Here is a 14,340-nt window from a genome sequence, read left to right on the forward strand (position 1 = left end):
TTTGGAAGTCTAACGGACTTCTGGAATGGATTTCATTCGACGTCCGAAGTACGACTGTATATGGATATTGGATGTATTTTTTAAACAACAACAACAGAGGACATAATCTATATAAATAAAAATGTAAAGATGACCTTGTCCAAAATTGATAATCTCCTAAAGTGCTTGACCGATTTCTTTGAAAATTTGACACAACATTGCCACACCATACACGAGTGTTTTCATATACCTAGATTATATAGATGTCTCACCTGTGACCTTTTTTAGAAAAACCTTCTTCCAATGTTAGTTTTATTACCATCTGCTGGATGTCAAAGCAGCACAGTTGAGGATGTCTCAGCTGCTGCCATTGGCTACAGAGTATCTGTGACATCACAATAACATGGCATTGCTCAGCCAGGGGAACAGGCCAGGCCCTTCCCAAGATGCACATGGGGTGTGTGGATGGAAGAGAGAGAGGGGTCAGGGTGACAGGTGCCATCACATAGGAGGAAGATGACGTCACGCCGCAGCGGGACCAGAGAGAGAGGTGACGTCTGGAGTGAGGAACGGGGATGCTGAGTGGGGGAGAGCCGTGCCTTCTGGGAGGATGAATATGCTGGCATGGGGTGGGGGGATTTAACAGAACACATTTTTTTGGGGGGGGGAATGATTGCCACAGCAACGTGTGGCGGGAACAGCTAGTAATAAATACATTTAGGCTGAGTTCTGAATTGCAGCTCCCACGATCTCTCACTGAGGCTGTGCTGTAGTCAGGGGCAACAATATTTGAGGGCAGGGGACAAGGCCCTCCCAGTATTGAGGGGGCTCCAAACAATTCAGCCTCTTGCCTGCACCCTCTGCACTGCCCATCCCCTGCCACCGGCGGGTGAGTGCTGGCACGCCAGACAGCAGCAGGATACGTGGAGGGTCATCTTTACTTTCCGTGCTTTGCAGCCCCTGCCACTGTCAGGACACAATGGGGATTTCTGCGAGGGAGGGGAGCCTGAGCCCCCCCCCAACTGCATACCCGAGGCAACAGCCCTCGGGCACCCTGCACCCGGTGCATGATGTTGTTCGTATGATGTCACACAATGCTGGACCCCCTCGATGTCGGCGCCCCTGGCTGTAGTTCAGCGACATCTGGAAAGCGGAAGGTCTAGATTAGAGCCTGGGCCTAGCACAGAGCGCACTGCCTGATGACATCATCTGTTTGTGACAGCACAATGTTCAGAAGGCATCACGTCGCACGTGCGACTTTGGAGCAGTGGCAGTTGGCCATTGGCTGGGCAAGCGGCACTTCAGCAGGGCAGCGCACACCCATGCTCAGTCAGCAGCACACCTGAAGTAACGTGAACATCTCCCTTCCCTGGGCTCATCATCGTGAATCTGCGTCACAGTCGCAGACCCGAAGTTTCCATCAATGTGCAGCCTGGAGGTTATCACGGAGCTTTTTGCTTTCCTCTGCTTTATGCTTCACATCGCTGCTCTGTCCTCAGAGTACTGGGTATCGAACTACAATGAGCACATTGGGCTGTGGGCAAGTTGCCCTGAGGCACAGTGTGTGTTGTTAGGGATGAACGTTGCACGTAAGTTCGTTTTTGCCTTGGGCTAGGAGTACTGGGGTTGTGGCACCCTGAAGCGGCTTAGAGCTGTTCTTTTTATTTATTACCCCAGTGCTATTTTTCTAGAAGAGAATTGCTGCAGCTCCCCACGAATGCCTGCCTTGGTCTCTTATGATGTCAATGGTGCCCACCTGAGAGGTGCCGGAACTGAGTTCTGGCTGAAAAAAGCCCAGATTTACCCTATGTATGTGCTGCTCTTCAGACGGGCCTTTTCATAAGTTTATTACAAAAGCACTTTTCATAAGTTTATTACAAAAAGCATCACTTTACAAAATATAATATTGGCAAAGACAACTTGTTTGCTTGCAAAAGCTGCTCCTGTTTCTTCTCTCTTCCCCTCAGATACTTCAGATACTTCTGTGGGAGCTTGGAGGGTGACAGTTCCTAAAGCTTCTTTCCTCAGTCCTCTTCATTTTGAACATTTCCTGCGGTTTGGAGGGCAGTCGGGGGTCCTTTAGTCTGCTGATAGTTCAGAGTGAGGAGGGATAATGCTACACAGACACACACACAGTGCCAGATTAAACCCAGTGAAGGCCCCTGGGCAGTTGAAATCAGGAGGGATCATAATTTTTCTTGTGCGCTCCAGTGGGATAACATTGAGGGAGCAGATAAAAACTGATCTCTCTGTCCCTGGAAGGAAATATTGCATGGGGAGTTGGCTGCACTAGTCGTCCAGTCCCATTGATACATTTAACCGCTGTTCTCTCTTCCCCCCATCTAGCATACTTGCAGGCTACCCGAACCTTAATGATGTTGGCGATGCTTTCTGGAATCTTCTCTTTGTTTAGCATTTCTTCCATCCTCTTCCAGTGCCACTTGGGCTGCTTCTCCAAACCAAGGATCTCAACAATATTCAGCACCATCGCAGGTATGGTGGGGGGTCTTCTGTCTTCTGTCTTCCACAGACAGCCAAGCTGTAGGTCAGGGCCAGAGCATCTGCTCTGCACGGAGAAGGTCTCAGCTTTGGTCCTCAGCATCCCCATGTAGGGCCAGGAGAGGCCCCTGGCCTCAGTCCCGCAGAGGTGCTGCCTGCCACTTTAGGCAGTACTGGGTGAGATAGGCCAATGGTTTGGAATCAGCATAAGGCAGCTTCCTATGTTCCTTCGAGTTTGGTAACTAACTCAAAGCCAACCCTTGACTTTGAAAACTAACACAAAATAACCCCCCACTCCCCAGATCCTATGCCAAGAAGGCTTGAGCTGAAATGGAAAACTGAAATCAATACACATGGCAAACTTAAGTCCATTGAACACAAGGCGTCCCCTCAGATTAGGGATGATACCACCCGAAATCCAGCAAAAATAAATCTTAGATGGCCTTAAAAATGTGCACAGGATTACAACCCCTTAGGTGGCTTGACAGGGGAATCCTGCAAATTCTTGGACGATAAGGCTATCAGAGGGTTGCAACAGGTTTGGCAGCCTCCGGGATTGGGACTGGAAAAAGAAGAACAGGAAATTTATTTATGATATCCCACTTCTTTCTCCAATGTGGCTCACCCTCACAACAACCCTGCGGGCTGAGAGGTTTTGACTGGATCAAGGTCACCCAGTGAATTTCATGTGGAGGGGATCTGACACCTGGTTTCCTGGGTCCTAGTCTAACATCCCAACAACTATGCCACACTGGCTGTCAAACAAGCGTAGGGGGTTACTATTACTGAGCTCAACATAGGAAACCTTATATTGAACCAGCCCAGAACTCATACCCTCCAAGTCTCCCTATTTCCCAGGGATGGTGCCAAAATGTTGAAAGCTATCCCAGCTTCTAGTTTGATCTGGGAATGCCTCTATTTCCTCCCCTAGTGCTGCTGCCACTGAGCTTGGGGAACTAGCCCTGAGCAGCAGTGGTGGCTGCAGTGGCGGCTGCGAGGGAGCACCCCGTGCCTCTCCATGGTGGCTGCTGACCTCCTCCCTTTGACAGTTCTTAGCAGCTGTTGGAGAGAGGGCAAAGAGGAGGAGAGGCTGCTGCTGCTGAGGCCCAGGTAATGCACCAGCTCTGAGGCGCAGGCAGAGGGCAGGGCTGCCCTGGGCAGGAAGAAAGAGGAGGAAGAGTGGAACGCAGAGAGCCTAGAATTTGTTTTTTTAAATGCCTTGTGCATCCACATCTAATCTTTCCCCTTTCTAAAAGTTATGTACTGGTATGTGCCAAAGGACACAATAAAACTGGGATTAAGGAGTTTTCTCAGGACAGCAGAGGGTGTGTCCTGGCTGAAGAGAGCTACTCTGATGAGGAATGGTGTCTTGAAGGGGTCCAGGATGCAGATGCCCAGGAGCAGTGGAGCATTATAGATTTGGAGCAGTGGTTTGCAGAGGGACATAGTTTGGGAGACAACAGCTGGGCAGAACTGAGTGGGGAACAGCTAGGAGAAGAAGAACAGGGAGAGAGAGAATTAACAGACTCCCTTTCACTGGAAAGTGTCCAAGCGCTCAGTCCAAGGTCAAGGAGAGCAGATAAGGCCAAATGGTTGCGAGATCAGGTTGCCAGATGAGAAAGTGATGGGGGTGGCTTGGGGGGAAGTGGGTGGAAACTTTAATTGGGAGCACCTTTCTTCCGAGAATGGAGTCTTTGTTCTTTCACTGTGAACATTAAATTCTCTTTAACTGATAAGGGACTATTTTCACTTTGTTGTTCTTATCCACGGCCAAATGGAGGGAGGAAGCCGCTTCCTCGAAGCCTGACAGGGTGTGTCCTGTTGTTGTTGTGGGGAAACAAAAATTGAGGAGGTTGAGAACGGTCAGTTGGGAGTGTGAGTGAGAAATGTCCCTATTTTCATCTGAGGACTGTTGGTATGAGTACTGTCTACACTGACAGGTAGCAGCTCTCCAGGGATTCAGGCAGGAAACATTTCCAGCTTTGAGGAGCCCAGGATTGAACCAGTTTCTCTGCTTTACACACCAACTGTGCTTCTGCTTGCCTGTTTCTCAGAGGAATCAGATGGACACTGGGGGAAAGGGGAGCCTGGGCTATATGAGGCTCTAAGGAGTTTTATTTGCTCTTAGGTTTATTTGTTCTGATTTCTGTATGCATCTACACCAGCCATATGCAACCAAGTGATAATTCGGGGTGGTCCCTGTACATAGCCTGGGCCTCAATTCCACTGTGCCTTATAACTGGTGAGTATGCGTGGCATGGGACATACTGAAATGTATTCTTAGACTCGTAGAGCTGGAAGGAACCACAAGGGTCAGGGCCGTCTTTACCCGGGGATGCAAGGGGTGCGGCGTCAAATTCAGTGTGTGTGTGTGTGTGTGTGTGTGTGTGTGTGTGTGTGCCAGGTACCTGCCACTGAACCACTTAAGCTCTTAAATGTCTACCTGTTATGAAATAATTTGAGCTGTCTGGTGTGAAGCCGAGGGGTCTTTGCAGCCCACGCTTTGAGCCTCTCACTGTGCCACCTTTGCTACGCCCTCCTTTCCCCCCTCCTGTCTCCATCCAGCCTCAGACTCACCAGGAGTGTAAAAGCCATTGCAAGGCAACCCTCTCGAAAACCCTGCACGAGCGCTGCATGCAGGAGACTTCGACCTGCGTGTCCAAACGTGCCTCCCACTCCCCTCCTCCTCCACAGGGCTAGGGAAAAGAAAAGCCCCTTGCGCTCCCATCCTCCTCCATGGGGCTGGGCGCAGGGGCGTAGGAAGGGAGGGGCGATGGGGGCACTCCGCCCTGGGTGGCGCGATCCCGAGGGCGCCATGGCAGCTGCCCCTCCCTTGCCCGTGCTGGGCACCCCGCCCCCAGAATGTGTGCCACGCCCCCACCACGCCCCCGGTGCCGGAGCATGAAGCTTCGCCAGTGGCTGGGGGAAAGGCACTAATTAGGGGATTGCCATTAAAAACAGGGGAAAGAAAAGTCCCACGTGTACTTCCCAGGGGGATCGAGCAAATCGTCACCCTGTCTGCCCCAATGTTGCGTGCAGGACTTTGCAAACGCCCCCTGCCTGCCAGAAGGGAGTAGCTTTCAGGACAAGAGGCCAGCTAATTAATCAGCCGTTTGCCTCAGTGCCTTGCGTATACTTGGCGCGCTCGAATGGCCACGCAAAAGCTTCAGTTAGATATATTGTTAATTGCACAATGCCATCCATAGAAATGCACCAAGGCTATCAAGCTAACCTATTTATTTGGTGGGAGATGCATATGTTCCTTAATCCGCCGCTGCTGGCATTGCAGAAGCCATCTATCCTCTGTCCCCTCGCTGAAAAAAAGCAGCAAAAGTCTGCCCAGTTGCCACAACGACAGCCAATCAACACTGACCCTTGACGCAGCCACCAATAACATTCTCCGACTCGTGGCAGCAACCAATCCCACATCCCCACAATGCACTACCCATGTATAAGACTACCCCCAATTTGCAACATGATTTTTGAAGGAAAAAAAACTCGTCTTGTACATGGAAAAGTATGGTATACCCAGGATTAGTAGTTTGTGGAAGGCTCAAAATGCACCAACTACCGTATGCAGAAAGTTGATGGCACTTTCTGATGGCAGAAAGTGAGGAGGAATTAAAGAACCTTTTAATGAGGGTGAAAGAGGAGAGCACAAAATATGGTCTGAAGGTCAACATCAAAAAACCAAGATCATGGCCACTGGTCCCATCACCTCCTGGCAAATAGAAGGGGAAGAAATGGAGGCAGTGAGAGATTTTACTTTCTTCGGTTCCATGATTACTTCAGATGGTGACAGCAGTCACAAAATTAAAAGACCCCTGCTTCTTGGGAGAAAAGCGATGACAAACTTAGACAGCATCTTAAAAAGCAGAGACATCACCTTGCCAACAAAGGTCCGTATAGTTAAAGCTATGGTTTTCCCAGTAGTGATGTATGGAAGTGAGAGCTGGACCATAAAGAAGGCTGATCGCTGAAGAATTGATGCTTTTGAATTATGGTGCTGGAGGAGACTCTTGAGAGTCCCATGGACTGCAAGAAGATCAAACCTATCCATTCTGAAGGCAATCCCCTGAGTGCTCACTGGAAGGACAGATCCTGAAGCTGAGGCTCCAGTACTTTAGTCACCTCATGAGAAGAGAAGACTCCCTGGAAAAGACCCTGATGATGGGAAACATTAAGGGCACCAGGAGAAGGGGATGACAGGATGAGATGGTTGGACAGTGTTCTTGAAGCTACCAACATGAGTTTGACCAAAATACGGGAGGCAGTGGAAAACAGGCGTGTCTGGCATGCTCTGGTCCATGGGGTCACAAAGGGTCAGACACGACTAAACAACAACAACAACAACAACAACAACAACAACAACAGGCCGATCAGCTTATTAAGTATAAACTTTACACAAAGCACTTACTTGAAAAGCTCAGAGTGGCTATAAAATGAAAACATCCTAGCAATAGAACAAGCAAGATCCGGCAGGTCCACAATAGACCATCGTCTAATGCAGGGGTCACCAGACTTACCGGCGTTTGGGCCGGTTCCCACCGTGCTGATCGCGTGGCGGGCCGGAGGACTGCGCGCCTGTGCGGGCTGGCGGGCGGGGCCGGCGGCGCGCTTCCAGGGTGGAAAAAGCGCCGAAAATCCTTTGTGCGCATGCGTATGGGCCTCCCCCGACCCGGAAGTGCACCAGAAATGACCTCTTCCCGGTCGGGAGAGGCCCATACGCATGCGCACAAAGGATTTTCGGCGCTTTCCCCCCGACCTGGAAGAGCGCTGCCGCGCTGCGCGCCGTAAGAGCAGGCAGCGGCGGGCGGCGGGGGTTGTCGCGGGCCGGATTGGCAGGCCAATTGGGCTGCATCCGGGCCCCGGGCCGTAGTCTGGGGACCCCTGGTCTAATGTTATAACACCTAATACAAAAATACATCTCAGGGGGGCAAGCCTCACTCTATGCCGCCTTTGTAGATCTAAAAGCAGCCTTCGACACAGTCCCCAGAACCAGACTCTGGGACAGACTTTGTGCCACCACCATCGCAGAAGGTTATTGTATTTATTACAGCTCTTAGAGTCAGGTGCACCTAACAAACCCCATTAAAACCTTTAAACCTGGTAAACACTCTCAGTAACCTCGAATTCCATCCCCCAAAGATAGCAAATTGGCATATCATGGTTCTGTTATATGCTGACGACGCGGTAATACTCTCTAGAACCCTCATAGGGCTCAGAAGAGCTTTAAGAAAACTAGCAGCCTATTGTGAAACAGAACGCCTTAATATAAATTATCAGAAGACAAAGATTCTTGCTTTTGGGGAAAAACCAAAGATCAGAAACTGAGAACTCCAAGGCCACAAATTAGAACAAGTTTTGAACTATAAATACCTAGGAATGGCGGTCCAGGCTTCAGGATCCAACAAAATCCATATAAATCTATTGGGAGTGTTGGGAAAATATCTGCAAACTGTATCCTCAATTTTTTTTTTTAGAACCCAAGGGGGCTTTTATGTCCCCCGGCCCTAAAATTATACAAGGCCAAAACGCTGGCTCAGCTCCTCTATGGATCCTTCTTGGGGCCGCCATCCTCTTCTTTCACTCCCTTCGAGAGAGTTCAATGTAAACTTCTCAAAGCCCTCCTACAAGTCCCCAGCTGCGTTTCAAACACATGGGTCAGATTAGAAACAGGGTTAATGAGTGCCAAGGTTTACATTAGCTTAACACCAATCTATAAATGTCTGACACTGAAATTGCAACCCCGAGGCATAGCTCCACTGATCCTATGTGACTGGTCCCAGTCTGGTTGGCAGACAGCAGTCCTGAACACTCTCCAGAAATTGGGCTTTGCTCCTCAAGCCCTTTTAAATCTGGGCCTGGATCAAGCAAGATCTGAGGTCTGAGAGACAACAGGAGTGCTTGAGGTCCCCTGATTTATAATCACAGAAACAGAGATACGTTGCTGCCCCGACAGCATACCTCTATTTATTTGAATCCAGAAACACAAGAAGGGCTCTCACCGAAGTTTGGTGTTGCCCTTGCCAGTTTTGGAAGGATCTTTTGGGAAAGACCCATATGCCCAGAGACTTTGCGCCTGCCCACTAGGGGAAATAGGAAGCCCCAAGCATTTGTTTTTTAGATGCCCCTTTTATGACGAGGTACACAGAGATATCATTGCCCCCCAACTGGAGAGGCTTGCTGATCTTCCAGATAAGCCTAAACTTAATGCTCTCCTCTTAGGCAAAGATCAAAAGACGACCTGCATGGTCGCCAGATTCTGCGCACAGATTTGTAGGTGCAGACCATCCTCCTGGAACAAATTAGTCTGCTGGGAAAACAGTTGAAGTGAGCCTCCAGGGTGATAGGGCCAATCTGTATGGCATCTCAAACTTTAAATTTTAGGTTGTCACGTGTCTATGTGTTTACCTTAATTTTAAGTCTTAAGCTGTTTGCTGTATATTGTTTTAAATGCATATTTTATTCTTGTGAAAGCTGTCCTAGATGTGCCCTTCGAGCTGGTCTATAACCATAATGAATGAATGAATGAATGAATGAATGAATGAGGTATTGCTGGGGTCACAGATCCACATGTCTCAGATGGTGTATCATTCTGCTCCACCTATTGCCTCAACCAATCGCTTTTCTCTCCTGACAGGTGCGACTGCTTTGGTATTGGACACTGCGATGTTAGAGTGAGCAGGAGGATGTGACTTTTGCCATTTCCAATTACGTCTGAAGCTAAATTGATAAGGTGTGGTGAAGAGATAGCCTGCACTGGGGGCGAGCTGGACCTGGAAGAAGAAGCTGTATTTTTTCCTTAGTGGCAGAATTGATGCATTATTTGCCCCCCATTATAATATTATTGCTATATATTTTGGAAAATGGTTTGTCCCTTTGTCCTCTGTGAGTTCGAACGCTTCTAATGATATTGTCACCAAAAAGCAGGAACCAGTTTTTGTTTGTCAGGATACCGCCAGGCACCATTTTCAATTCCAGATAGTAGAGCACAATGGTCCAAACCGAAGATGTTGCCAGATGTGCCACAGTGATTTCCAATAATGAGGTGCTGCTTTTGGTCAATGTTTGGAAACTGCCACCTGCCATTTTAATTCAAGATGGCAGGCTGAAATGCTCCCAGCTGCACTGGTTATATAATTTATAATAATAATTTATTATTTATACCCCACAAATCTGGCTGGGTTTCCCCAACCACTCTGGGTGGCTCCCAACCGAATATTAAAAACACAATACAGCATCAAACAGTAAAAACTTCCCTAAACTTACCTCTGGAGATAACATCGCCCAATTTCCTATGGCAGTTCCTAAGATGGAAGAATGGGTTTTGGTTTATGTTTGGATACTGTTAGATGCTATTTTGGACCAAAGTGTTTCAAACTGCCATGACATGGGCACCTCTCAAGATATCAGGGCCCAATTTTGTGTGGTTGTTCCTGAGACCAAGAAGGAGATTTTGGTCTATATTTGGATACCATTGCATTCCAGTTTGAATCCAGATAGTAGGCTGCACTCATTTTAAACAGATTTGGAAGAAATACCTAATATGGTTGTGCAGTGGACTTGACTAAACTACAAATCTCAAAGAGAATTGGGCTAAGTTGGACAGAAATGGGCTTCAACAAAGTCAGGTTAAGGCAGCCCTGGTTCACCTCAGGTTGGGCCTCATGGAGCTAACCGAGGCTCACTGGCAGAGGAACAGCGGTGTGGCCGGTGCGCCATGCCCCCGGGATGCACGCCAGCCACGCCCCCACCTGCTCTCCACCCCACCCCCCACCGGAGCTTGAAGCTCCGCCACTGCTGAGGCTATAAGGGTTGAGATCTTGGGTTGGAAGAATGAGAGGCAAGCAACTGCAAGTGTAACACTGTTCAAAAGAGGCCTTTCAAAGAGCCCCACATTGTTCTTTGGCTATGCCTGTTCTCAGGCACATGTACAACACATACTGTACATGCAGTCAAGCCAGTGAGCAGAAGGTACAATCCTGCTGGCTGAAGGGGTCTACATCACCAGCATGCCACCCACAGGGAACAAGGCTAGACAACCATACCACAGTGGGATTGAAAAGGGGATGGCCAAGTCCACAGAGATGGTTGGACAGTGTTCTCAAAGCTACCAACATGAGTTTGACCAAACTGCGGGAAGCAGTGGAAGACTGGGGTGCCTGGCGTGCTATGGTCCATGGGGTCACAAAGAGTCGGACACAACTAAACGACTTAATGTGGCATTGCAAGTTATATACGTCTGCCATGTTGGGGGTAGAGGATGGCTCCAACAAATTTTCCTAATCTGATAATGCTTGCAAAAACAAACAAACCCTAATGCACAATATCCTAATCTGTAATGTCTGGTTATTATTGCTCCTCTTTTTCTTCTTTTTAAAAGCACTAATTACACTCTGAAGACTGGCACAAACAGTAATGTCCAAATTGATATTGGATCAACTTGGTGTATTATGTGATAATTGTTGTGGGTTGCTTTCAACAAACCTTTACTTAAGAGTAGACCCATTGAAATTAATTCCGAGTTGTAAACCACTTTTTTAAAGCAACAGCAACAAAGCAGTGTATAAATTTGAAAAAATAAATACAGTGGTACCTTGACTTACAAAGACGATCCGTTCTGCGGCTGTCTTCGTAAGTCGAGGCCTTTGGTTGTTGAAGCGCCGCTTCTGCACATGCGGCGACTGCGTGCGCCGCTTTGTGCAGTTGCAGGGCGCACACGGTAAAAAGACTTCCGGGGTTGTCAACTTCGGAAGTCGAAACCTTTGGACTTTGGAAGTCGAACTTATCGGTGGTTCCATTAATTTCAGTTTTCCAGTTATATTTCCAGTTACATTTTATTAAATTTTCAAAAATTTCACATATACATTCCAATGCATAATATTGTTTTCTTTTGTTTGGTTGACTTCCCACCCCATTTCCCATGGTTTTTTTTTATTACTCCCCCTTGCTGCACCCTGTCTTCCCTCCCTTATAACAATCATACAATAATCTTGAATTCCTTCTGATGCTCATAGTTCAAATCCTGCTTACGAATTCATCGTACTGTAATATTTCTTTAAATAAGTCCAGTAATTTCTATGGCTCTGCTCTGAGTAAATGTTAGTTGAATACCAACCACCCTGTGTCATTAAAAAAAGGGGGGGGAGGAGAGATTATATGCTCCTGTGGGTCCAAACTACTCACCCACCATATAAGATTATTTGCAGCGCTTCTGCATAGTTGGCTGCTTTGGCCTTGACTCCCTTCAAGCAGTTCCCAATGTTGGGATGGGGATGGGGAAGAGCAGGGTAAGATGACGTCAAGGTGGGGGGCAGCAGCCCCACCATTGTGCATCCCCCCAGTGTGGGTGCTGCTGGCAACCCAGAACAACTCTCAGAACAACACACACACCCCTGCCTAAAGAGTACAGTGCCACTTCTAGAAGGATCCCAAGGCTTCAATCTCACGAGTTGCCTTATCTGAGCATCAGTTTGGACTCCATCACTTCCAGTGAAGAAAGGCAACCATCCAGAGGAGACGTCTTTTTGTGTCTCCGTGTGAGTCACTGGACTTCCTGCTTTCAATTGGAAGGTTCACCCAGGACCATGACTTGTGCAAAACCAGGGCAGGTTGAGGTTCCTCTCGGGGCAGGTCATTTGGGCACTTGCCTGCTTTAAAAGCAAACCTCTGAAGTGTGCCTCCTCTGACCTTGTGTACCTGTGCAGGCCTTCCCCAAGTTTCTGGTAACAAGCCTTTCTGGTTTGTCTACAAATTATAATTGGAATGCCCAACTTCCCCTATATCTGCATCACTGGTTGACTGGACATGACCGCAGGCAGCAGTCTGTAGAGAGTCAGGAGGAACCAAAAAAGCAGTGAGGACCAGAGGACGAGGCAGGATTCAGGAGCAAGACCTGACCCACCAGATCTGAGGTAGAACTTTGTTACTCATGCAGAGTCCCTTAGCCTCCTTACACTCTTTCCTTCCCAGGAGGAGCTGGTAGCCATCTTGGATGGCGTCAGCCCCACAGCTTCCGCACTGAGAAACTGCAGTGATGCAGTTCACCACACGGGGCAATGGTCAGCATTTCCTGGCAGGGACAGAGTGGGGCAGGGCAACTGTGCATTGTAAACTAAGGGGTATTTTGAATACTTCTCTGTTTACTCCTTCCTAGTGGTCACTACATTGATAGGAATGTCGGTATATACTGGGAAATACACTCCACAAGTTCCTGTGAAATACCGTGGATGGTGCTTCTTCATGGCTTGGTCTTGCTTTCTGTTATTCTTCATTGCCGGTGAGTTAAACAAAGATAGAGCCATTGGGGGGTGGGGTGGGGACTTAGACTTGCATCTCTTGCAAGGGGCATGGAGGCCATGGCTTCCTTCTGGAGGTGGTGGCATCTCTTGAGAGGGCCTTCTTGTTGGTTGCAAGGAAAAGATAGGCATTCTCTGGGCGCTGTTACCTCTTGAGCTTTTGCAAATTTGGGGGTTCTGCCTAGCCAAGTGACACCTCTCTCTTGCATGCAGGGGGTGTTTGGGGTGGTTAGAGAATTGTGACAAAAATGGAAACAGAAGCAGACCTTGTGAGCTTCTCCTACTCACCCTATGTATGGAATGGGAATCAGTCCCGGGAATACATTTTGTATTTGCTGCTACTGTAGCTTTCAGTCCACCGATGATGGCATAGGCAAATATGTATATTATGTAAGTTACAGCGTTTCGCCACACACTGGGCACACTGAATAAAAAAGTTTCTGGTGGGAGATGAAATGCATCAGAGAAGAAAGTGCATGCGGTGAATATGGGGTGGAAAGAAAATGGCGCATTCTTACATCCCTAGGGCTATTTCGGTGGCATAAGGATAAATGCTTACTGTCTGAACTTTGGAACTGGAGGAAATTATTTTCTCCCCCCCCCCCCCCGATATTCTGATGAACATTTCTCTTTCTCCCACAGCTGTAGGAATCCTGTTTTATCAAGTGTACCATGAAATAGAAGAACAGCTTGAGGACAATGCTGTACTCCAAGGGATGCCAAACGGCAGCTATTCGGAAGGAGCTAAAGGCTGACCTTTCTCAGCATGGATGTGGAATGCATCCAGAATTATTTGCAGTTGATTCCCCCCCGCCACCGAAGATTTGGAAGTTTCGAGTTACTTACTCCTTGCATTTTCTTCTTCTTCTTCTTCTTCTTCTTCTTCTTCTTCTTCTTCTTCTTCTTCTTCTTCTTCTTCTTCTTCTTCTCCTCTGAATTAAATGTGCTTTAGGAATTCTCTTTCGTTCTGTTCATGAGATCCAAATTTTGTAGACTTTGCAGCAGGTTTCAGCTCATTTAAATCTCTCCTAAACACATGCATTAATGCACATATAACATTATGGAGACTTCGGGGGGGGGGGCTTACGTGATGCTGGCCTTAGGTCCAAGCTCCCCAATGTGGCTGCAAAGCTTCAGGTGGCAGAATTTGTCATCCTATGTGATTTTGTGTATGGGGGCAGGTACCCACATGGCTTGAAAGGAGCAATCAGGAGCTTAAAGTGGGGCTTCTATTGCTCATTTGCTGGAGCAAGGTGCACTCCCACCAGCCATCAGCACATAGACAGTGGTGTGGGATGTAATTCACTGGGAGCAGTCAAATACAACATTCCTTGTTTTCCTAGAGTGGACATGCAAGGGAATGTTTGGTCCAGCCAGTCAAAACTTCCTGTTCCTCCTGGGCTCGAGCATCCTTCCTTGCGTGTGACTAGTGGGTGGGAGTGACCTTTCCGGACCCGGTAAAAGGACAAAGCATGCTACCACTCTCTTTTCCCATCTTCCTTTCGTCCTGTGAACTTCCTGGACGGAACTGCTGGCTGCCAGCCAAGCAACCCGCCAGGTC

General features: G+C 48.2%; 1 protein-coding gene across 1 annotated transcript; it reads left to right on the forward strand.

The window, feature by feature from the left end:
* Positions 1 to 1,402: 1,402 nt before the first annotated feature.
* On the forward strand, positions 1,403 to 13,534 carry LOC148685417 (protein NKG7-like). Its single transcript, XM_088671329.1, has 4 exons — positions 1,403 to 1,568; positions 2,326 to 2,472; positions 4,607 to 4,720; positions 13,422 to 13,534. The coding sequence occupies exons 1-4, from the start codon at positions 1,403 to 1,405 to the stop codon at positions 13,532 to 13,534; spliced, it is 540 nt and encodes a 179-aa protein (XP_088527455.1).
* The last annotated feature ends 806 nt before the right edge of the window (positions 13,535 to 14,340 follow it).

This window comes from Zootoca vivipara, chromosome 6, assembly GCF_965207765.1.
Source record: "Zootoca vivipara chromosome 6, rZooViv2.hap1.1, whole genome shotgun sequence".
NCBI lineage: Eukaryota > Metazoa > Chordata > Lepidosauria > Squamata > Lacertidae > Zootoca > Zootoca vivipara.